At 40.0% G+C, this 22,706-nt stretch overlaps 1 protein-coding gene across 8 annotated transcripts in view; it reads right to left on the bottom strand.

The window, feature by feature from the left end:
* The window catches only part of LOC147134807 (thyroid hormone receptor alpha), a 76,530-nt gene that overhangs the window by 9,654 nt on the left and 44,170 nt on the right, over positions 1 to 22,706 (bottom strand). For 4 of the 8 annotated variants that reach the window (XM_086056039.1, XM_086056036.1, XM_086056037.1 and 1 more), the window contains 4 exons: positions 19,284 to 19,512; positions 9,411 to 9,472; positions 3,284 to 3,405; positions 1,850 to 1,997 (listed from right to left, as the gene is read on the bottom strand). In XM_086056039.1, coding sequence (XP_085912165.1) covers positions 1,850 to 1,997; positions 3,284 to 3,405; positions 9,411 to 9,472; positions 19,284 to 19,339 — 388 coding nt within the window. In that variant the 5' untranslated portion in view covers positions 19,340 to 19,512. Of the gene's footprint in view, positions 1 to 1,849; positions 1,998 to 3,283; positions 3,406 to 9,410; positions 9,473 to 11,321; positions 11,637 to 19,283; positions 19,513 to 21,082; positions 21,135 to 22,706 lie in introns of those variants that run through there. The other 4 variants (XM_086056041.1, XM_086056042.1, XM_086056043.1 and 1 more) reach the window with 4 other exon arrangements.

The raw sequence follows: 22,706 nt of genomic DNA, 5'->3' as shown, positions 1-22,706 counted from the left end.
TGCCATCCCCCACAGTTTAGTATAAATAGTATACAGTAAACTGCCAACTCAGAGACTGTCAGCTGTTAAAATAGCAATTGTGGTAGCAACAGCAGTAAATTGTCGTGACTGTGTGGAATGGTTCATCTGAAAAATAAAAGCCACTAAAGTGCCGACATTGAATGCTGGTGTCGCAGTACACAGGCCATATGTTCTGTAAAAGAAGCTTCTGGATATTACGAATGCACTGTTTAAGTAGCTCATTACCCTTAAGGACCCCAAACTCCAAAAAAGGGACGCTTTTTCTTAAATTGCTTGAGTGTCATATCTAAAGAGGTACTAGACTTATCTCAGGACTAGTTTGATCTTGGCATCCTGTGAATTCATCAAATTGTTGACCAAATTTGTCTTTGTGTTATTGTTGTCATTATTTTTTATGTTTTTATTCTTTAGTCCTTTAAACTGTAAATTGTCTTTGACTTAAGTTTACATACAGTCAATATTCGGGTTAAGGTCAAAATTCCGATTACGGAAGAATTCGTAATAACCCGTTTACAGTTAGTCCCGGAGTTCCTCCCGCATTTGAATAACCCAATTCATGTGGCGACGCACAGATGTCGTGACGCAATTATATGTCATTTCCGCTTGTTACGTTTTACCGTCAAAAAAATACATTATACCCATGTCACACATCACAGGAATAAAGCCTCCCTCCAAAAGTGTGCTTTTGAGCCTTGTCTGTGCGCTTCACCATGATTATTTACCTCTTCTTGTGTATTTCCGTCAAGTTGCGCACTAGACGCACAGACTTATATACACGTATATGTATGTCTATATACACACTGTGTCATTTTCACCGCAGCGACAGAAAATAACATGAAAATGCAGCGGAGAAATTAATGTATTCGGCGAGGATGACGAGCATAAAGGTGTTTCCTGTATTGCAAAGATTCCTTGCGGGTATAGTAAGAGCATGCGGAGAACACAAACCAAAGCTTTAGATCAGGGGTCCCCAACCACCCGGCCGTGGAGCGGTGCCGGGCCACATGCCACTTTGGACCGGACGGCACAGATGAAAGAAAGCAAGAAAAAAAAAAAGTACAGTACTTCCGGTTTATTATCCGAGGCTAAAAAACATTTTATTTTGAAAAGTGACCAGATTCTCTCCGTTACATCCATCTATGACTGACTCTTAACGCATGTCAAGTTGTCTCCGTCCCGTAACGGTAATATTAAATGCACAAGCTAGCAAATGAGTCAAATAAATTGACGTAGTTGGAAAGTTTCTTCCAAATCCCCCCACACCCCTCCATGACCGCATATCTAAATTTGATTAACAACGGCTGTTAGCAAAAAAAATGTGTTAAACGGTGTTGGTGAATTTGTGGTTAACCTCACAATATTCTGAGGAAAACACATTACAAACAACAATTTAATGTTATAATTCAAGTCACTATCAAAGTTTATGAATATTGGTTTGGATCACAGGCTATAGTTACTGCCAAATGTATTGAGGCGAAGTTGGAATTGGAGTTGCTGGAATGGGAAATGACATTCCGTCTATTCCAAATGTTTGGATCAAATGAAGCATTAAGATTTAGTGCAAACCCCTGAATTTTTACCAGAAACGTGCGCTTCTGTTTCCCTGAATTTTTAATTTAGTAAGAGGTGTCACTACTCTCCTTGCTGACATGACTTGAGCATATTTGAAGCTTGCTCATAACTCAAAATTTTGGCTTGCAACACATGGGGAAAAAAATAATAATCAGGCGATGGTTCATAACTCAAACTCCTCGTAAATTGGGCCACTTGTAAGTAAAGGTACTCTCGAGGGATAGATAGCATGAATGTTTAGTTAATATGAACTCACAGTCCATGGCCATGCCAACAGAGATGCATTTCTTAAAACGGCAAAGCTGGCACTGGTTGCGGGTGATCTTGTCGATGATGCAGCAGCCTTCATATTTACACGAGTACGCCGGGTGGAGGTTCTTTTGTATGGTTCGGCGGAAAAACCCCTAGAAGGGTTAAAATGCAAAAAATGAAACAAAGAGGCACTGATAAAAGATCGGGACAAGATAAGATGAGATAAACAGGAAACAGGAAGGAGGAAAATTAATAACATTGTGTAACAGTTTTATTGTAATATGGACAGAGTTAACTAGAAAAAAAAGGGGATTTTCCCCCTATTCAATAACATCTGTAACTAAATGTGAATCATACATTAGTCACAATTCATCAAAAAAAGAATCCTTTCCTCTCCAATGATTTTGTCTTACTGTCACAGACAAAGCAACAGCCAAAGGGGCAAAAACACAGCTTTGTTGTTGGCAAAGAGCAAAAAAAACTGTTTTGCAGGGGCCATTTATACCAAAATAGGTTTTAGCCGATTATAATGATATAATAACAATACAATTGTCAGTTTGTGAGTCACTTGGAATAAAGTGGGCGCAATCACAATTTTCAACACCACTGCAGGATTTCACAAGTTGCGGTTATCTCGTGATTTGCTCGGAAAAAGGGTTTGCAGATGGTATCCGTGCAAATTGTGTTGTTAGCAGATATGGCCAATCCAGCTACAGAAAGTAAAAACTCTGCCACAGTTTGGCTTTAGCCACAGGTGTTTTTACTCAAGAGCTCGTTTAACTGCTGGCTTGGTCTTTTCATTCTGGACCTGGATTTGACATCTTGGGATGTTGCGATGATTGACATTATTAACAAGATGTTATGCTGTTGGTTCTCTGGCGGTTTACGGAGCAGTGGGCTGTGGATGATCTGTCTCAGGCGGAAGTCCTCTTTGATTGAACTGTTCTACCCCTAGTACAGACCATTTTCAGCTGTCGCGGATGTATGAAACAAAGCACGAAGTTTCGCAAAGCTAAATCGTCCAAAAACGAATTGTACCAAAACTAGTCCATACAAAAACCGAGGTTCCATGTACATTAAAATTCCACGCAGTTGAGATTTCTCGAATACTGTGGGAACACTGCACACAAATGTAGTTTGTCTAAAGTGAATATTACAATCAAATGTGCAGCTCTCACACAAATATCAAACACGGTTTCCCAAAGTGTAATTTCTTGTGAGTTTCAACACAATAAAACTAAAAAGTTGAACAACAAAGTTAGTTTCACTTGAGGGGGGAAAAAAAAAAAGGGAAATGAATTTCCTCCTGGGGATACGAATGAATATCAAATGGCAAGCAAATTAACAACACTCAGCATTGTGATTGCTATCTGCAGTTTCTTCTGCATCTGCTTCACCCCCCAGTCTCAAAGGAAAACTCTAAAAACTTTTACTGTACCTTGCACCCCTCACATGTGATGCAGCGGTAGTGGTAACCGGTCGCCTTGTCGCCGCACACCACGCATGGCTCATCCTTCTCCAGGTAGCTGGGGATGTACCCTGGAACAGAGATGCTAAGAGCTATAGGAAAGGAGAAGGAGGTTAAGGAGAAAGATGGGATGGAATTAAGACAGGTGAATATTGAATGCAGAGTAAAGTGGATGAGCAGAAAATAACGTAGATCAGGCACAGGCAATGTTTATGTGGATGACGGACGAGTAGTGATTCCAAATGGGGAGGAAATTGAGAAATACAAGTGGAGCAGGGGCTTTGTATTAAAACAGGGGTCCTCCACGAAGCTCCTTTGTATGGCACCCTGAGGGTCTGCGAGCAAGGATGTAAAGTATTTACAGTATAACCGCCAGTCCTTTCTGCACGTGTCCATCTTTGAGCCTCTGAAACATGGTCGTGTTTAAACTTTGCAATGTGTGTGTTTTAAGTGGCGTGGGAGAATAGGTGAGTTTGAAGTGGTATTTGTTTGACTTAGTATTGGTTTGTATGTAGATTTTTTAAATTTAATTTCAAGGGGGAGGCCAACCTCCCACAATTACATACAATCTTTATAATTGATAATATTTATAATACATAATAATAATAATGATAATAATAATAATAGTAATAATAATTAATTAATTAAAATTAATACAATAGACATTTTTGGAGGATGTGGTTTGCCAAATTAAGCCATCTGGCTCTCTTTATGACTCCGTTCCTCCTCACTTCTTTAAGGAGAATCTCCCGAGTATTGGTGAATCGGTTTTGGCCATTATCAATAGCAGCCTCTCTTCTGGTGTAGTCCCCCAACATTTTAAACATGCTGTAGTGCAACCCCTGAATGTTATGTGGGACGTGTTTACTATCTGAGTTCTTGTGTTCATTGTTGTTTGGGTTAATATGGGATATGTATGGGTGGGTGTGATTGGACCTTTCTTTGTCAAAGTTAAATTAAATGGAAACCGTGAAAATCAATTACTTGAATTCTATGACGATAATGGCCTCTGTACATTTCAAGATATTAAGTCTAGTTTCAACTTTGAAAATATGTCCTTTATTTAATTTACAGAAAAGTACAAGGTGTGTACTGTCTACTGATGATAAGGTATCTGTACATCCTTGGTTCGCGCTAAATGATACATTTAAGACATCAGGCATAGTCACTGCTATATATAATTATACTCCGAAAAAATCTTACAAACAATTAGCACAAGATGATATATGGAGTACGGAAATACCAGATAGGGATTCCAACTTTGACCGGAGAAATGTATGGTCTAATAGAAAGTTATCTTCGAGAAACTCCTATTATCAGGTTATTCACTGTCAATTTGTGCATATAACTTATTTAACACCTTGCAAGCTTTATTGTATGAAAATTCTTGATAACCCCTCATGAACAAACCCGTGACTTTTATATACCTGTATATGGTTTGGGATTATAAACCTGTGGCCAATTTTTGGCAGCACGTTACTTCTGATTTATCATTATTAATAGCACAGACTCTCCCGTTAATCCTCAAATGTTTATTTTAAGTAATTCATCTTTAATTAATATATTTCAATGTAAAAAAACTGCTATTTGCTGGTTTAACAGCAGCAAAAAAAAGTATAAAATAATGGTGAGTGAGATGGAGGCCTCCACAGTCCACACACGTAGTATTTCTCATCGGTATTTAATTTTTCTTGATATTATTTATTTGGAAATAGCTACAACCTGAAACCAAAATAGAAAAAAAAAAAAAATCATTTCGGACTGTGGCAGCTGAGCAAATTAAAGCCAAACTTGTAAGAAGTTTTTAATTTAACACACTTTGTTGCAACTATCACTACTTTTTGTTTGTTTGTATGTATGAATTTATTTTTGTTCTAAATTACAGTATACGAATTGTTTAAGTCCAAGTGGTGAGTTGGGGAAGTTGTATTATTGATGTTTCTTGTGTTATCCTTTGTCATTGTGTATTGCATTGTGTATGAAAAAAAGAGCATGTAATTAAAAACATCTGATCACAAAAAAAACAACAACTTTGCAATGTGAGTGTGTGTGTGGCTGCATGTTTAAATCAATACAACTGTAAGTTAATATCAACATATTACTTCACTTCCAATGTATTTTCATTCATTTACATGAATGTTTGAGCACATTTTATTTTTTTGTAGGCCAAGTAATAAGTGATTGTTGTCTGGTCTTGCTCTATCACATGAGCCTGTATGCGATCACTAATAAGTTGTGCTTATACTGAAGGCATTTTTTATTAAATTACGGTCTGATGACTTCCAGAAAACATGCTTTTCCCTTTAAAATCAGTCGTTTAAATAAAACCACATAACTGTTTAACCTCATATTTTACTCATGAGTTATCATTTATGTGTTACCACACAATTGAACATGCTGTTTGGCATATTGTTCCTAAAGGCAGACTATCATGACTTCTCAATGGTTGCAGTGTATAAATTGGGAATACAATCACTCTGATTGTTCGGACTTTAAATCCTGAGAGAAACAAACTGTGCTGAGAACATTCTACTTATTCCATTCATTTGCCACAGTTGGAGTATGGGTATAACATATTTTGAATATTGTTAAAATATCTATATTTTTCTCAACAATAAGAGAAAAGCGATGAAAGATTTGCAGTTTAACTGGACCAAAAAGTCCACGGTGTTATTCTATTAAAAAAACCATTACATGCTTCATTCATTCATCAGTTTTATTTGATAATTAACTGCGAAACTAGAAAATAGATGGCAATAACGTGTTCCATCAGCCTTGCTCTAAACATTTACATATGATCGTGTTAAGTTGGAGTTATTCTCTGCAATGTCAATGTTATTAACTCAGTCACTAAAAAAAACATCAATTCCTGGGATTGAATGGCTGGACTGTGAAAAGACAAATACATTCGTCAATGGGAGTGAAAGAGTTAAAGGTGGAATTAAGTACAAAAACATCTTTACAGTAATATGCGCCCCCACTAGTACAAACACGGTGTTCTGATTAATATTGTATTAGTGGGATATGAATTAAGCAGAAAAATCCACCTGGTTTTATCCATCTCAGGGGGCTGCCATTTTGCCACTAGCTGTCGACTGAAAATGACATCACAGCAGTGGCGATTGCTCTGAGACTGCAAGGGCCCGGGACGCTCAGTTTCTGCATGATGATTGGATGATCTGTCTAAGGCAGAGCTGAGCTTCCCCTCATTTGGATGACCAGCAGCCACCACTGTATCACAGTGTTAAGGGCTCAGGTAACGACGGGTCACCTGTTTTCTGGGTTTGGTCACGTGACGTTTGTAAACTGAGCCCTTAGGCACTGTAATGTCATTTTTAGGCTACGTTCACACTACAGGGAGTAATACCCAATTCAGATTATTTGTTGAATTCGATCTTTTTATGTACTCGTTCACATTACATAAACAAATGCAATTTCTAATGTGAACAAAACGTCACGTGGCACAGTGTTTACGGAAGTAAATACGGTCCATCGTGTAGGGGCTCATCTTTTTATCATATCACATTGACAGAGGAGCAATGCGAGAGGAGGTAGAAATATTTTGGGGAAATGAGGCGACACTCCTCAATGTCTTCAGATGAGTGTTCATACTGTAGACGTTTTGCATACATATTCAATTTATATCCACATACGAAAGAGGCCCAAGTCGGATTTGAAAAAATAATCTCATACGTGTCACATACGGGCAACAAAATCAGAATCGAGCTCCAGTGTGAACATAGCCTTAGTCGACAATAAGTGGCAAAATTGCCTCTGAGATGTATAAAAATTGGTAGATTTTTCAGTTTATTTCATATTCCATAAATGCAGTATCAACACAATACTGTTTTTATACTAGTGGAGATGCATAAAACAATGTAAAGAAAATACTCCACTTGACTCCCCCTTTTAACATTTTCTATATCAACTAAATCATTATGAACTTATTATGAACAATTGAGTTTGGATCTAGATTTGTGAGCTCAAACAGTAGATTTATTTTACTCAGTGTCAAAACTCCACCACCACCGCAGGAACCTGTTCGCCTTGAATTTATTTTGGCAAGTAGTTTGTAACGCACCTTAGCCTCAGGCATGTTACATGGAAGTGTGCATTGGGACCGCCAAGGTCATATAATCCAAACAAGAAAAGGTGCTACGAAAATTTCTTAGTAAAAAGTTGGCGAATGTCCTGAAAAAATAAATCAGACTTGCATCCTCTTCCTCCTCAAATCCACACATAGGCCTTTCTATGGAGCAGCAGAGTCTCGGGACTCTCAGCTCCTTGGTGGATGATTCGCCCAGAGTTCTTAAAGGTTCTCTTGTTGTGGGACTGTCTTGGTTGACACATCTTTGCAATATCACATGGACATCAGAAACAGTGCCGCTAGATTGCCAAAGGCTGGTGGTTTTAAAAAGAGGGACAGAAGCGTGTACTCCAAATACAGCGTACAACATACTTTCGTCTGCCTTCCAGCTAAGGTACATTTGGGGGTTCTAGAGAGGATAGTCCGTTGGGAAGTTGAATCTCAGATTCAGCAGGAGCACTGTGCCTTTCGTCCTGGCCATGGAGGAGTAGAGCAGGGTCCTGGAGGGTGCATGGGAGTTCACCCAATCAACCTATATGTGCTTTGTGGACTTGGCGAAGGTACAGTATTTGACCATGTCTATTGGGGAGTCTTGTGAGCGGATGCTCTGGGAGGATCGGGGGCTGTTCAGCTCCTGTACGACCTGTGCCAAAGTTAAACCGTATCAGTTTCAGACTTGTTTACAGTGAGGACTGGACTCCGGCACAGTGCCCTTTGTCACCGATTCTGTTCATATTCTTTAAGCACCGAATTGCTAGACGCATCCAAGGCGTTGCAGGGATCTGAATTGGTGACCTTAGGTTTACGTTTCTGTTTTTGCAAAAAATGTGGGGTTGGCTTCCTCAAGTCATCTTCAACTCTTGCTCCAGAGGTTCAAAGCCAAGTGTGAATCAGTTGAAATAAGTATCAACACCATCAAATCTGAGGCCGTGGTCCTCAGTCAGAGATTGTGGTGTTCCCTCTGCAGGTCATGAATGGGATTCTGCCTAAAGTACAGGAGTTCAAGTAATTAGGGGTATTTGGTATTTTATCTTGTTCATCAATGATGAAAGAATGTTGCGGGAGATCGACATGAAAATTGGTGCACCAATTGCAGTGATGAAGATTTTGCATCTGTCTTCCATAGTGAAGAAGGAGATGAGCTGAAAGGTGAAGCTTTTAATTTACATGTCTTCACCTATACCCACTAGCTGTGGGTCGTGACTGAAAGAACAAGGACACGGATACAAGTGCCTGAAACGACTTTTCTCTGCAAAGTGTCCGGGCTCTCCTTTGTAATCTGGGAGGGGATTTGAGGAGAGCCACTGCACGTCCCATTGAGATCAACCAAATAAGGTGGTTTGGGTATCTGGTTAGGATGCCTCCTGGACGCAAACCTGCTGAGGTGTTCCAGGCAGAGCCTAACAGGAGGGATTCCCCCTGCAATACCCAGGACATGCTGAAGAGGCTGTGTCTTCTGGCTGGTCCAAGAAGGTCTCGGGATCCCCGGGAAGATCTGGTTCAAGTGGCTGGGATGAATGAAGTTTGGGTTTCTCTGTTTGGGTTTCTACCCCGTGACCTGACCCCAGACGTGGAAGAAAATGGATGGATGGATGGATGGAGGGATAGATAATGAGTCTGATATCTGAGACAGCTAATCCTATCCATTTTAAATTTTACTTCTGTATTTGAATCCTGTCCCCAAGACTGATGAACAGGTAGAAAGGAGACTCTTAAACCTTGGCTACCTTTGCGAGCTAATTCATGTTCTACAAAGGCTGTAAAAGAAAACAGCAAGGAGTCTAATACAATAGTGAGGACAAAGCTGGGATACCATTCACAATCCATGGGGGAGTCAGCTCTAGTATGATGAGGTGCACTGAACATCATATACCAAACACAGACTCCTCTAACACATCAAAAGCCTGAGCATCTTTTGTGACTATTCTATTGAATACAACATTTTCTGTTGTTTTGTTTTGGTGATGACAAAAGTATGGGTGGGCTAAGTTTGAGGTGAATCATCCTTACCAGACATACTCTTCATCGAAGACTGGCTGTTCTTCCTTTTTCTCTTTGGCACATCGAGCCACCTAAAAGGGGGCAAACGAGGAGGTTAAAATTGGTTGGTAAAACTTCCATTATTTGCTTGGAATACGATTTGACCAACAATTACATCATCATTGAAGATTTTATTAGCAATAGACAAAGCAGGGCTGTTGACCTGTACTGGTTCCAGTTTTCTACTGCTTTGTTTTTCCTTACTCTCAACTATGACACCGCCATGAAACACACACTTCAGTCACACCCCTCACCCAGAAAAAAAAGATAGGCAAACAAAATGAGCAGTGACATCTTTCTCAGTTGGTTGAACAATTATATTCATTTGATCACTGTGAATATGCCCGGGCAGTAACACTGTGGGAAACAGTCTATACTGGTCACTATAATCTCTGCGAGGTGAGCTGCGGAACCGAAACACAAAATTGTCATTTCTGCACTAGTTAGCCCGCCCAACCGCCCCCCCCCCCTCACCAAACCAATGTGATTTCATAATAATGGAGATTTTGTTGGTTACCATTTGACAGGAAGTTAATACATACATACACTTGCCTCCAAAAGTATTGTAAAACTGAGGAGATTTACTTTATTTTTGCAGTACCATATTTTAATGAAAGCATTTGTGTTTGACATCAAAAGATTTAAATGAGACCAGCTCTAATCCTAATAAAAAATAAAATAAAAATAAAAGATAAAATAATTGACTTCATTGTAACAATACCAGTTCAGAGATCGTGGGTTCGATCCCGGCTCCGGCCTCACTGTGTGAAGTTTGCATGTTCTCCCCGTGCCTGTGCGGGTTTTCTCCGGGTACCCCGGTTTCCTCCCACATTCCAAAAAAATGCATGGTAAGTTGGTTGGACTGTCTAAATTGCCCCTAGGTGTGAATGTGTTTGTCTCTGTGTGCCCTGCGATTGGCTGGCAACCAATTCAGGGTGTCCCCCGCCTACTGCCAGAAGACGGCTGGAATAGGCTCCAGCACGCCCGCGACCCTTGTGAGGATAAGCGGTAGGGATAATGAATGAATGAATGTAACAATACCTTCGGAGGGGAGTGCGTATTTTGGCCTATGAACTAGCAATTAAGTGGATATTGATTTGAGTCTTACTGAAAGCGGGCATATACTCTGGAAAAAAGACAGCAAAGTTGCTGATAACTGACATCAGTGTAACCTTGCATTTATTGAGCGCAACATGTATGAAGAGGCTCTTGTAAAACAATTTCAAACTGTTTTTTTCACGATCACTTATAGTTAGCAAACTAGACTTTTTATTGATTTAACCTCTTCATCGGGACAGATGGTACTGATAACTGGACTGTTTAACCATTTGCCTGTGTATATTAGTGCTAAAAATCATGATCACAATTTTTTATCTCTTTATCATTGAATAGAAGAACTTGTAAGTCTTTAGCCTTAAATCTCTGGCTGACGTTATTAAAGGTCATTGCACGTGCATTGTAGAATACTGAACGTGATTACAAAACGAGACATTAGAGTGGTGCTAATAATACAGCAGAGCAACACTGAACCGGGAACACAACAAATGCTGCAGTACCAAAGAAAACAATGGGCCTTGAGGTTGTCCAATAAGCACTGCTACAACAAGAAAAAAAATAGCCTGCTGGTAGTTGGCTTCAAACCTTGTTTACACAGATTCTCACCGGAGGCCGAATGTGTTACTTGAGAAAGTATGTTTTAGAAGTCCACAAATTGAATTTGGAATTCATTTAATTGCATTCAAAATAAAAAAAATAATAATTTATGAGCTACACAGCCAAGAAGACTTCACTGGTGAAAGACACTATCAATACAACAAACAAAAATGGGTCCCTTTTAACGGCAACTGCATAAACCCACACACAAAGTAGTTAAACACCAACCTGTTGATGCAATATGGCTGTAAAATATGCATGTTGCTCCTGCTATTATTTTTTTTGCACTTTCAGCCTCGCGGCAATCTGATATAATGAGTACATGCAGTCCTCAGCAGCTGTTTGCAGTGCAGGAAGTCCAGATCCTCAAAGCGGTTGGTAAACAGCATTGATCCCCCCCCCCCACACACACACATGAAACGCCTAGGTCTCAACTCCAACAACCTCCCTGTGACCTCAACACTGAAGTTGACCCGGCAAAGGTTCAACAGACTGTCAAATAAGTCAAGCTTCTACTATGAGCCCGAGCGTCTGCCTGCCTCAGACTGGCTGCTGGCTAAAATGACTACGATGTTTATTTCCCTCTCTCCCCCCTCCCTTTTTCACTCTCTCTCTTCCTCATTTCTGGTCCAGCCCCCCCACCCCCACGTGTTTGTGTGTGTGTATGCATGTGGCATTCTCGGCCATCACGATACAATTCATTTCACTCTGATCTGTTTCGAAATAATGCTCCAGCTTCCTGTCTGCCAGTCTTTACTTAAACTTACTGTTTTTTTCTCCTCCTAAGTATCCTCTTTGTCCTTCTCATTTGCTAATCTTTGCCCCCATCTCATGTTACTATCATTGCTGCCGCTGCTAGATTAATTGGACTGAACTCACTTCATGTCCTGTCCATTTCCGGCATTTTCCTTCATTCACCCAATCACAGATGCCAGAAGAAGACACATTTTATGAATGAATGCAGAAGTACACTAGGTCCCATGTCGACATGTTGAACTTTTGCCAAACAAGTAAAGAAAGTGCTAAAAAGCCAGGATTTTTTTTTTACTTAAAAAGACGAGTGTATCAATCAGTATGCCAAAATCAACCAATGAATTAGAAAAAGAAATAGACATAGTAATAAAAAAACAACCCTTGAATCTGAATTTTCCCACGTTATTATGGAAGAAGACTCTTAATGCTTTTAACGAGGATTGCGCCGCTCGTGTGGGGTTTTGTTTGTCCCGACATCTTGTCACGTAAGCCTGGGCACAGACGTCTGACGTACAAACGCACGTAATGGCTTGCACATTTTTTATTTATTTTTTTATTTCATGCTTTAAACATGGGCGGCATGGTGGTCGACTGGTTAGCACGCCTAAATTGCCCCTAGGTGTGAGTGTGAGTGCGGATGTTTGTCTCTGTGTGCCCTGCGATTGGCTGGCAACCAATTCAGGGTGTCACCCCGCCTACTGCCCGAAGACAGCTGGGATAGGCTCTAGCATGCCCGCGACCCTTGTGAGGATAAGCGGTATAGATAATGGATGGATGGATGAAACTATAACAAGTAACCCTTAAAATTCTCACCAAAACGCTGATAAACATTCAATACATGGAAAATGGATCGACTTTGCATCCAAACAATAATTAAAAAAAAAAAGTAGGCCATGAATCGTGATGGATGTAACCGGAAAGTATTTACAGCACTTAAATCTAGCACATAAATATAGATGTTCCGATCGATCGGGTACTGATCATGATTGGCTGATTTTTGTGAAACATTACGTGATCGTATTTGATCAAAGCCTTTTATTGCCGATCAAAAAATCCGATCACACGCAGCTCATGCTTCGCAGCCTACAGCCGTGTTGCCCCCATGAAAAGGTACCTCGCGGGGAGAGCATGGCAAAAAGTTTCAACACAACCAACTTAATCCGACATTTGAAGAACAAGCAGTTGGAAAACTATGAGTGAGTTTACGAGGCTCACTGCATTGAATAAAGTAAAGGTGGACACAGCAACAACAATGAAACGGGAGCTAACGCAGCCCATGCTGACCAACTCAAACCCATATCACCGCGACAGCCAAAAGGCAACGCAAATAACCAGGAACATTTATCGGACTTGGTGACCAAGGATTCTCGGTGGTGGAAGACATCGGATTCCGCCGTCTGCTCGCCCACGTCGAGTCTCGCTACGTACTACCGGGATGCAAATACTTCACAGTCGTAGCTCCACCAGAGAGTGTATTGTCGCATCGAAAGTTTACTAAAAGAAGGCCTATTGTCCTGTAAGTTTCACAAGTGTTAAATGGAGCTCGGATGTCAGTCCTGTGTTGAAGGGAGTTTTTCGCTCGCGTACTGCCTACGACAATGTTTAGAAAGGAGGCATATTCCGGGACATAAAACATGTGGTATTGAGAGATAATGGGCGGAACATGGTGAAAGCTATGACCGATAATAAATGGGCAACCGAGTTTGAGGTGTATGGCACGCACGCTGCAGCTTGTTATGCATGATGCATTACTGTCACAGCGCAGTACAAGTGGCATTATTCCCACAGGGAGAGGCATTGTAGGTCACTTGTGGGCAACAGACCCACTATATCATTTTATAATTCACGAAAAGATTAAGTGATTTTTTTCTCGTTGGCAAATGCACAAGATAGTTTGTCTATACACAAGACAAGAAACCAAGTTCCTGAGTCGTTTCAATTTAGGAACTCATTGAATAGTTTATTCGAGCGAAGCCTGCATGTGACTATTTTTTCTACTTTGATTATATTCTGGACCATGCAATGTTTTGGTGGCATGTTATTTATTTGACTTTTTGCATAATTAAGTCTGTTGAGACTGCTGATTATTTTGATCTGTTAAAAGCTGTGTTACTAAAAGCTGGTAAATTTAAGTTTTTCAATTATCTTTGTGACTGAGTAATTGTTGTATTGTCCCAGCAACGGTTTTGTTTTTTTTCATGCTTTTGAAAATATATAGAGATTTTTGTCAAAATTACGGCAATGGCTGTTTTTTTTTCAGATATTATTGCATAATAGCAGTCACCATAAATAAATGGAAAAATATGCAGATATTCCATGTGATCAGTTTCGGCCGATCTCACTCATGCATGATCGGTATCGATATCGGAGTCATAAAACCCTGATCGGAACATCCCTACTTTTAAATATCCCAGCAAGCCCTTGTAAGCCACTAATTACCACTCTACTCTAAGGAAACCTGCATGCAAGTTTATAAATAAAATTTTATATATGTATTTGAATGTAATCCTGGCTAATAGTGTAAACCTAAAACTCCCTGGAACTGTTCATATGACTTTCAGGCTTCAGTTAAGTAACACTCCGGCAATTTAATTTAATTCAATTTATGAGGAACACTGCCTCCAAGCAACAAGCAAGTGTTGTATAATGGTTTGTCACATGAAGGGAGAGATATGTGCGTTTCTTTTGAAAGGTGGGGCAGTCATGTGGTTAGATATTCAAAGAGGCCCACAGTCAAACACATGAATTGAAAACCTGATGCAGATACATGCAGATACTAGTTCACAATGAGGCTTATTTAAAGTTGCAGGGAAATGGCAATGCCAGGCAACACAGGAAATGCACATGCTGCGAAGCCACAAAAATCTCATTTCGAAACTGTAATCATCATGCTGAACTAGAAACGCACCCTCTTATTTTCTCACATACTGCATTTACAATATATATTAAATATTTATTATATATTTTTTTATCCATTTCCCCCATTTTCAGATCTGTTTTTCTGGTTCATTATATTATTAGTGGACCCGTGACCAGCGGGTATGCCTTGACAGCCTTGACATGTTTTTGTGTACCAAGCACATATTCAAGACACCCTAAGATGGATGAAGGAACATCCATCCGTCCATCCATTCATTATCTATACGGCTTCTCCTCACAAGGGTCGCGGGCGTACTGGAGCCTATCCCAGCTGTCTTCGGGCAGTAGGCGGGGGACACCCTGAATTGGTTGCCAGCCAATTGCAGGGCACACAAAGACAAACATCCGCACTCACAATCACACCTAGGGGCAATTTAGAGAGTCCAGTCAACTTACCATGCATGTTTTTGGAGTGTGGGAGGAAACCGGAGTACCTGAAGAAAACCCACGTAGGCACGGGGAGAACATGCAAACGCCACAGAGGGAGGCCGGAGCCGGGATTGAACCCACAACCTCTGAACTGTGAGGCGGACGAGCTAACCACTCAAACACCGTGTATTGTGTACTGAAGGAACACAACAACATATATGAACATCCTCAAAACTCATTCAATGCCAGCCATTTTCAGGCCCTCCTTTACCCTCTCAAGTGAAAAAAAACGTAAAATACATAAAAACACGTACTTGGTATTGAATATCTGGATTATTAAAAGACATAAATATACATTCCTAAAATCGGATGTATATTAAATGGGAAGTACGGCACACAAAACAACTCCGTCCCGGGTGCACCCCGGAACTCTTTTTTCCACGGGGCAATTACACATGTCAACAAGCACCACATAAGTTCATTATTCGATTGATTTTGACTGACAAACATGTACTGCTCACAATGTCATGACTATCACAGCTTTACACTACACATGACATGGATTCTCTTGGCCGGGGCGGGGGACTTTTTTACTCTGACTAGCTGTGTATCAGTCGAGCAATTTATTATCAGACTTGTCAATATATTTAAGAGCCGTCAAATTGACAGACGCGCTGTAGTTAAAGAAGTAATGACTCATAGCTATTTTAATATTGTTTAATATCATAAAATTGCACCATTGCAATAAAATATACACAGAGCATTGTCAATCTATATTTACAGAGTAATAACACATCAATGTTTGAAAACCATCAAAATGACAGTTCTGGTAGTCCTAGTGCGAAACCGTAACTAAAGAGCGCACTCTATCCTTTCAAACTCATTTTACAACATTACCTTGAAAAATACATATCTGACAGATTTCACTTTACATGAGAAATCAATTGAGGCATTCTGTTCTTATCTCAAGTTTTGCATCAGCATCAGCGTTTGTGCGCTTTTGTGAGCAGCCACAATGCTCTGAGACTGAACGCTCGCCGGAGGGAGGGTGCAGGGCATGAGGCAGCACTCACAGGAACACGTGCAATCTCAATGACACAGTGAGAAACATGCACATGCGCACAACCAAAGATGCAATCCCTTACTGATGCCACATATCGAGGCATCCTGAGCTGTCCTCTGCTTTCTGCCCTCACCACCTCTTAATCTCTCTTAATCCACATGCCAGTATGATACATGCAAGCAGCATGTATGCACACATACAGGTACTACATTCCAATAAGTATTGCATGCTGACATCTAAATACCTGTATACACTGTAGTACAGTATATCATATCCCCGCAATATAACCTAATACTTACAGTTTGAAGGTATACTGTGACTTTAAAAAGTCAGTCCGCCAAAACTTTCCATTAGCGGTATGAGCCTTTAGAAGGCAATACTTCCGATACAATAAAGCACATATATACCTTTAATCTCTCAGTTGGCACTGCATTAAAAACCGGCATCAGTGTTTAAAGGATATTATACCACATGGGCTCTTTAACACTTCAGAAAACCATTGTCAGTTAACACAGTTTGTCACTACATCTACAAGCGCATGTTAAAACTGTGCCATGCAAAGCAGAAGCCATATAGCAAAACACCCAGAAACTCTTCTCTGGGCATGAGCTCATCAGAGATAAAATGATGCAGTGCAGCAAAGTGGTCTGACGAGTCCACATTTTAAATTGTTTTGGGAAATCATGGACATTGCGTCCTCTAGGCCAAAGAGGAAATGGACCATCCTGACTGTTATCAGCGCAAAGTTCAAAAGCCAGCATCTGTGATGGTATGGGTGTGTGTAAAAGATTGCGAGTATTAGACTGGGCGGAGACCTCAGACTGTTGAGCAACTGAAGTCGTACATCAAGAAAGAATGGGAAAGAGTTCCACCTACAAGCGTCAATAATTTGTGTCGTCAGTTCCCAAATGCTTAAGTGTTATTAAAAACAAAGGTGAGAAGTGGTAAACATGACCCCGTCCCAGCTTGTTTGGAATGTGTTGCAATCATCAAATTCAAAGCAAGTGAATATTTACAAAAAACAAGAAGGTTTATCAGTTTGAACTTTTAAATATTTTGTCTTTGTAGTGTATTGAAGAGAATATAGGTTGAGATAGTTTATTAACATACCAAATACTGCATGTATTGTTTAAAACAAAATGGTTTGCATTCAATTTGGGAAAAATGTTATCTACCATCATATTTTCAAATAAAACATTTCAGAGCTATAATTGCAATACTGTGGTATTTTGAAACTGCAATATTTTTGCTCAAGGTTATCATATCGCCAAATGTGATGCTTCCTCAACACAGAGCCATTAATGTCGATGCCGTCATGAAAACATTTTCACTTGTGGGTGTACTCACGTTTGCTGCCAGCAGTTTAGACATAAACAGCTGTGTGTTATAGCTATTTAGAGGGGACTGCAAATTTACACTATTATACAAGTTGCACACTGACTTCTTTGTATTAAGTTTCATTTCTTCAGGATTCATCCCTGAATATATCAAATAAAAATGTGTAAAAATGTGAGGGATGTACTCACTTTTTTGAGATACTTTATGAGAATCACAAGACAAACCGAACTAGCCACTGGGAAGCACTCATATGCAGCTGGCACACAAACTCAGCCTACTGAGACAGCTGCCAAGTTCTAATAACCTCCTCAGGTAGATGCTACTTTTACAATGAGCAACATCAAACTGTAGTTATACAAGTGGAGCCATGGCGATAAATGACTGACTGATTGCCACAACATTTTGAAAAAAGCAAGAATCGCCTTTTGGGACCGCGTTGAGATCAAGTTGTTCTATGTAGAAAAAAAATAAATAAAAGTGAGCTGATGATAGATGATATTTTCAAAGCAGCATATTGTAACATAGTGTATGAATGAGCCATCAGTTGCAAGGTAATGTATAAATGAAGGTAAAGGCATCAATACACAGTACACTGTATTGTTCACTGTTTTTTCATAAATATTGTGCTTCACAGCACCACAGCATTTTGATCTATACCTGTGAGCAAAACACCCTTTTGTCCTTGTAGAAAAAACACATTATACAAGCTAAACAACCAGTGTCACAGGCAATCCGTATATGATAAATCATTGCTATCAGTGTTGACAGCTAAGAAATAGGTACTTCTTTGTACTAGCATGTTCTGTTTCTTTAACGACTATCTACCATAATGGAACATTAGCCAAGTACAGGGGCACTGAGAGCAACACCAGTCTAAGAGTCCACTGTGCTGACAGGCCCTATAAGCTTCTAACTCTATTTGGAAAGTACAGATAACTGAATCCCTCAATCAAAAAATATATAAAAAAAAAAAAAGAGAGTGGCCAACATCAACATGACGAAATCATTATTCCTCTCCCATATCAAGGATAATAAAGAGGAGTTGTCCTGCTTCTGTTTTATACTCCAGACTGCTCTGGTTGCTTCTGAAGTCAAGTCAGTGAATTTGTTAAATGAGGCATCGAGGGCAGCGTGTGCGCGTTGTGCGTGAGTGAGTGAACACGTGCAGGAGGAGAGACAGAAAGAGCACAGATGGTAGTGTGACAGTGTTAACTGCCTTTCAGTTTACCTTCAGCATTCCCGGAAATACACCAACTATCATTGAACTCATTATCCGTATATACAAACGTCCTATTCTGCAATTTTGCTCTCAATCAATTTTAATTTTGTTTTCTGGCACATCAACAGTTAATCTCTGCTCTCCGGAGATGTTTTATATGCCGCATTTGAGAGTCACAGACCCACGCCTGCATGCATGCACGAAACACAACAGTACATTCAGTATCAGTGGACACTTTCATCCTTGTACACCTGCACAATGAGCTGCATCACCTGCCTCTTCAAAATTAGACATACATCCATAAAAATATACACCAATGCTAAATTTTGATTGTCACTGTGACAGTCCAGTTTTCAACCAATGATTATTATTTTACTCGTGGATGGCAGTGGTGTAAAAGTAAAGTGGATAATTGTTCTGAGAGATTTCTAAAATGTTAGGGTTCTTCCCTTAAAATTGTGCACTGTGTGGGTGTACCTAATACTGTGGCCACCAAGTGTACGTTTGACACACACACAACCCGTCTCACCCTTTCTCATCTTTCACCGACGAGTCGTTATTCTGCTTCTTGGACTCTGGCTCCATTCAGCCTCAGTCCCATCCAGCAGCCAATGACAGGACAATGAGGTTGACCCAGACCTTGCCAGCCTGCTCAGGATTTGCCGGCAGACCCTTCAAAAGGCAGCCACATGGGAATGGTTGCAGCCATTGGCTGGGAGAAGCATGGTTGGCACAACAACAGCTGAGGCAAATGAAAGCTAGAAAAGGAGAGAGAGAGAGAGAAAAAAATCTTAGTATCAAAACCTGCACAATCATATGATGCCATCAATTGTAGACATAATACTATCTCATATACCATTGAGTTCAGTCCAGTCACATCACACTGTTGGGATGACCAAACGCAAAACATCAGTAAAGTAACACAATTGATTTTAAGAAAAGTGTAATTTAGTCAATTGACAAGTTTCTTGAAGTGCCACACACAACAGTTAAACAGTAATGTTGTCGAGAAAACTCTCATGGTTAATTTACAGAGCTTGGAAAAACACTGTCCACAAATTTGAACAGGAACATGAGCACTGGTACTGTACATACAGTAATACAACAATGAGAGATGACGAGGCTCCCAAAATAGGCAATCCAGCGTTGCCATGGCAATGAGTGAGACCCTATTCTTCTAGGAAGTACAAGTGTGAGATGAAAATGAAAGAACAGTCATGTATCTTTACAGTAAACGATCCTTTTATCATTGATTTGTGGACTTTGTGGACTTCTTTGAATTTTTAATTGCATTGTTTCATTAACCAGGACGTGTGTGTGCAGCAGGCAACTGTCACACTGTAAAATGTTTAAGTGTGTTAACTGCTCAGGGACAAAGAGCAATCTCAAATGAGCTGCCGGTTAAAGAACAAAACACCTGAAAGCGCAAAGTAAGTGTTGCTTGAATGTTCCTCTTTTGTTCGTGTTTTGAAATTACCGGTACTACTCTTTCAACATGCTTAAAAAAAGAATTACATGTTCAATTCAACTCAATGCATTTGCAATGGTCACCAAGTGAATCTGCACTGCATTGCTATATAAAAATTGTCATTTGGCTTGTGAATTTAAACTAACCTTAGCCATGGGATGATATATTTCCATTTTGGATTGACAATAGCTGGCATCTTTAGTACTGCATCGCCAACTCCAGCCAGCAAATTGTTTTGGACGGTGGTGCTCATAAATTTGCAATCAGTGGCAGAATTTGTGAAATTTTATTTTACAATATATTTTATTCTATTTTATTTATTTATTTTTTACAAAACATGATGACTGAACGGAGACCATATCAGTTACTTTCTTTGATGCCAGAATTTGTTTAATGATTGCAGTATTCGGAAATGCCTTTATAGCTTATAATTTGAATCCAGTTCAAAATAAAATAAATGGGAGGCTGATTAAACACACAAATTATATCAGGGTATGCAAACAACTATACTACAGTATATTGTACGGTATATTGTATTTGTGGAATTTAAGTGGTGGGAACCATTATTATATTCATAAAATAATACAGTAAAGGTATTTGTATGGACTTGACAAATACTACAGTATGTACATAATTTGGCCAAGAGGATGGCTGCTATTAACCTGTGTGTGCTGCCATCTAGTGGCTTGAGTATACTCTGGCCACAACTAGTCAACTTGGAAAAACACACACATTTTTTCTGAATAATTTTTTGTTCACTTTTGCTTCAACAGCTGCTATATGGAAATGCAGGACACCTGAGTATCCCATTTTTGAGAAAACTGCCATCCATCCAGCCATCCTTTTTCTTTACCACTTGCCTTCATTTGGGTCGCCGGGGAACTGGAACCTATCCCAGCTGGCTTTGGGCAAGAAGATAGAATACACCCTGGACTGGTTGCCAGCCAAACGCAGAACACTTTTAGACAAACAACCATTCACACCAACCCTATGGAGAATTTAGAGTCTTGAATTAGCCTAACATGCATGTTTTGGGAATGTGTGCGAAAGCTCAAGTCCCCGGTGAAAATCCACACATGCAGAGGAAGAACACACAAACACCACACGGGAAGGCCCACACATATATTTGAATCCCCAAACCTCAGAACTGAAAGGCATGCAAGATATCTGCTAGGTCACCATATCTCACACCTGACATTTTCTTTTCAAATAAACAGATATTAAAGATACTCCTCAGGCTTAATACATAAAAAACAGCATATGAAGGCATATGGCGTTACAATTTGCATAACCAATAGAGCCTGATGGGGGCACTAGTGCAACCATAAAATGTATGGTATGTGTCATTGCTATAAATGGTGACCTAAAGTGACCTGGTTCTACAATGTATGTGTTAACACTTGGAATTATGTGGACCGTGTGAACTCAAGTTCTGTGCAGCTTTGCATAAACTTTTTTTTTTCTTGAATCTGTCTTGTTCGGCTGCTACAGGTGTAGGTTATGCAGAAAGGAGCATCTGTATCCCTTTTATGCGTAACGTCTCCATGGCCTTTTGCATTATGATGGATATTTATTGAAATTTGCAGTCGGAGGTTTTTGAGAGGAGCGGCAGAGAAGAAGTAAATAGAGGACAGGGAGAAAAAATAAACAAGTATGGAGAGTACACCGGCTGTAGGGAAAACTAACAAAACAAAGCATTATAGAAAGATTACAACGTCACATTGGAGTCTAGTTCTATGTAAGGCAACAGTGCTAGGATAGGACGAGACATGACAGGACAGGAGAGGGAGAGAACAGGACAGGGCTCATGGATGCGGCTGTATAACTGGAGTGTGTCGCTCTGTAAATTCTTAACACCTGTATCAGCAGAGGGTAAGTCACGGGACAGCTCAAGTAGGTCGTAAATTCGTAAGAGTTGCTGATAGTAATTAAGGAGTGGCCACACCCAAGCAACTGAATACCATGAATGTGTGTCTTTGGGCACATCCAAGTGAACTGACACCATCGCACATGCACAATACAGTAGGAAAGTCCAAAAAGCTTTGAAATGGTGGACACTCCCACATGAAAAGAGGATGAAAGTACAGTAGGTGCCTGCAACGTATCGTGTACATGTATGAGATGGGACAAAAGCCAATTTTTTGCATACTGTGGGTAATGTGTGTTCTACGGAGCACTTTAAAATTGATCAATTGTAAATTTTTATTTTTTGTCATCTTGAACGTACTGTTACAGATCTGTATTGGTCTGTGCATTGAATTTGTACTTGAGAATAATTTATACATTGAGAGTTTTTTGTTTTGCTTTGTGGGAGCAGCTCTAAAGTTTTAGAATTCATTTTTTGATTGCTGTTTTTAATTTATTGCATTTCATGAAGTTTATTGAATGAAGTTTGTGCCTCTTATTTCAAAGTGCATCCATCCATCCATCCATCATCTGCTGCTTATCCGGCCGGGGTCGGGTCGCGAAGGCAGCAGCTTCAGC

This window comes from Filicampus tigris, chromosome 16 (genome assembly GCF_054856515.1).
Source record: "Filicampus tigris isolate MCC_2025a chromosome 16, RoL_Ftig_1.0, whole genome shotgun sequence".
Classification (NCBI taxonomy): domain Eukaryota; kingdom Metazoa; phylum Chordata; class Actinopteri; order Syngnathiformes; family Syngnathidae; genus Filicampus; species Filicampus tigris.
The sequence above is the reverse complement of the archived record's forward strand: the minus strand, read 5'-3'. Positions and strand labels throughout refer to the sequence as shown.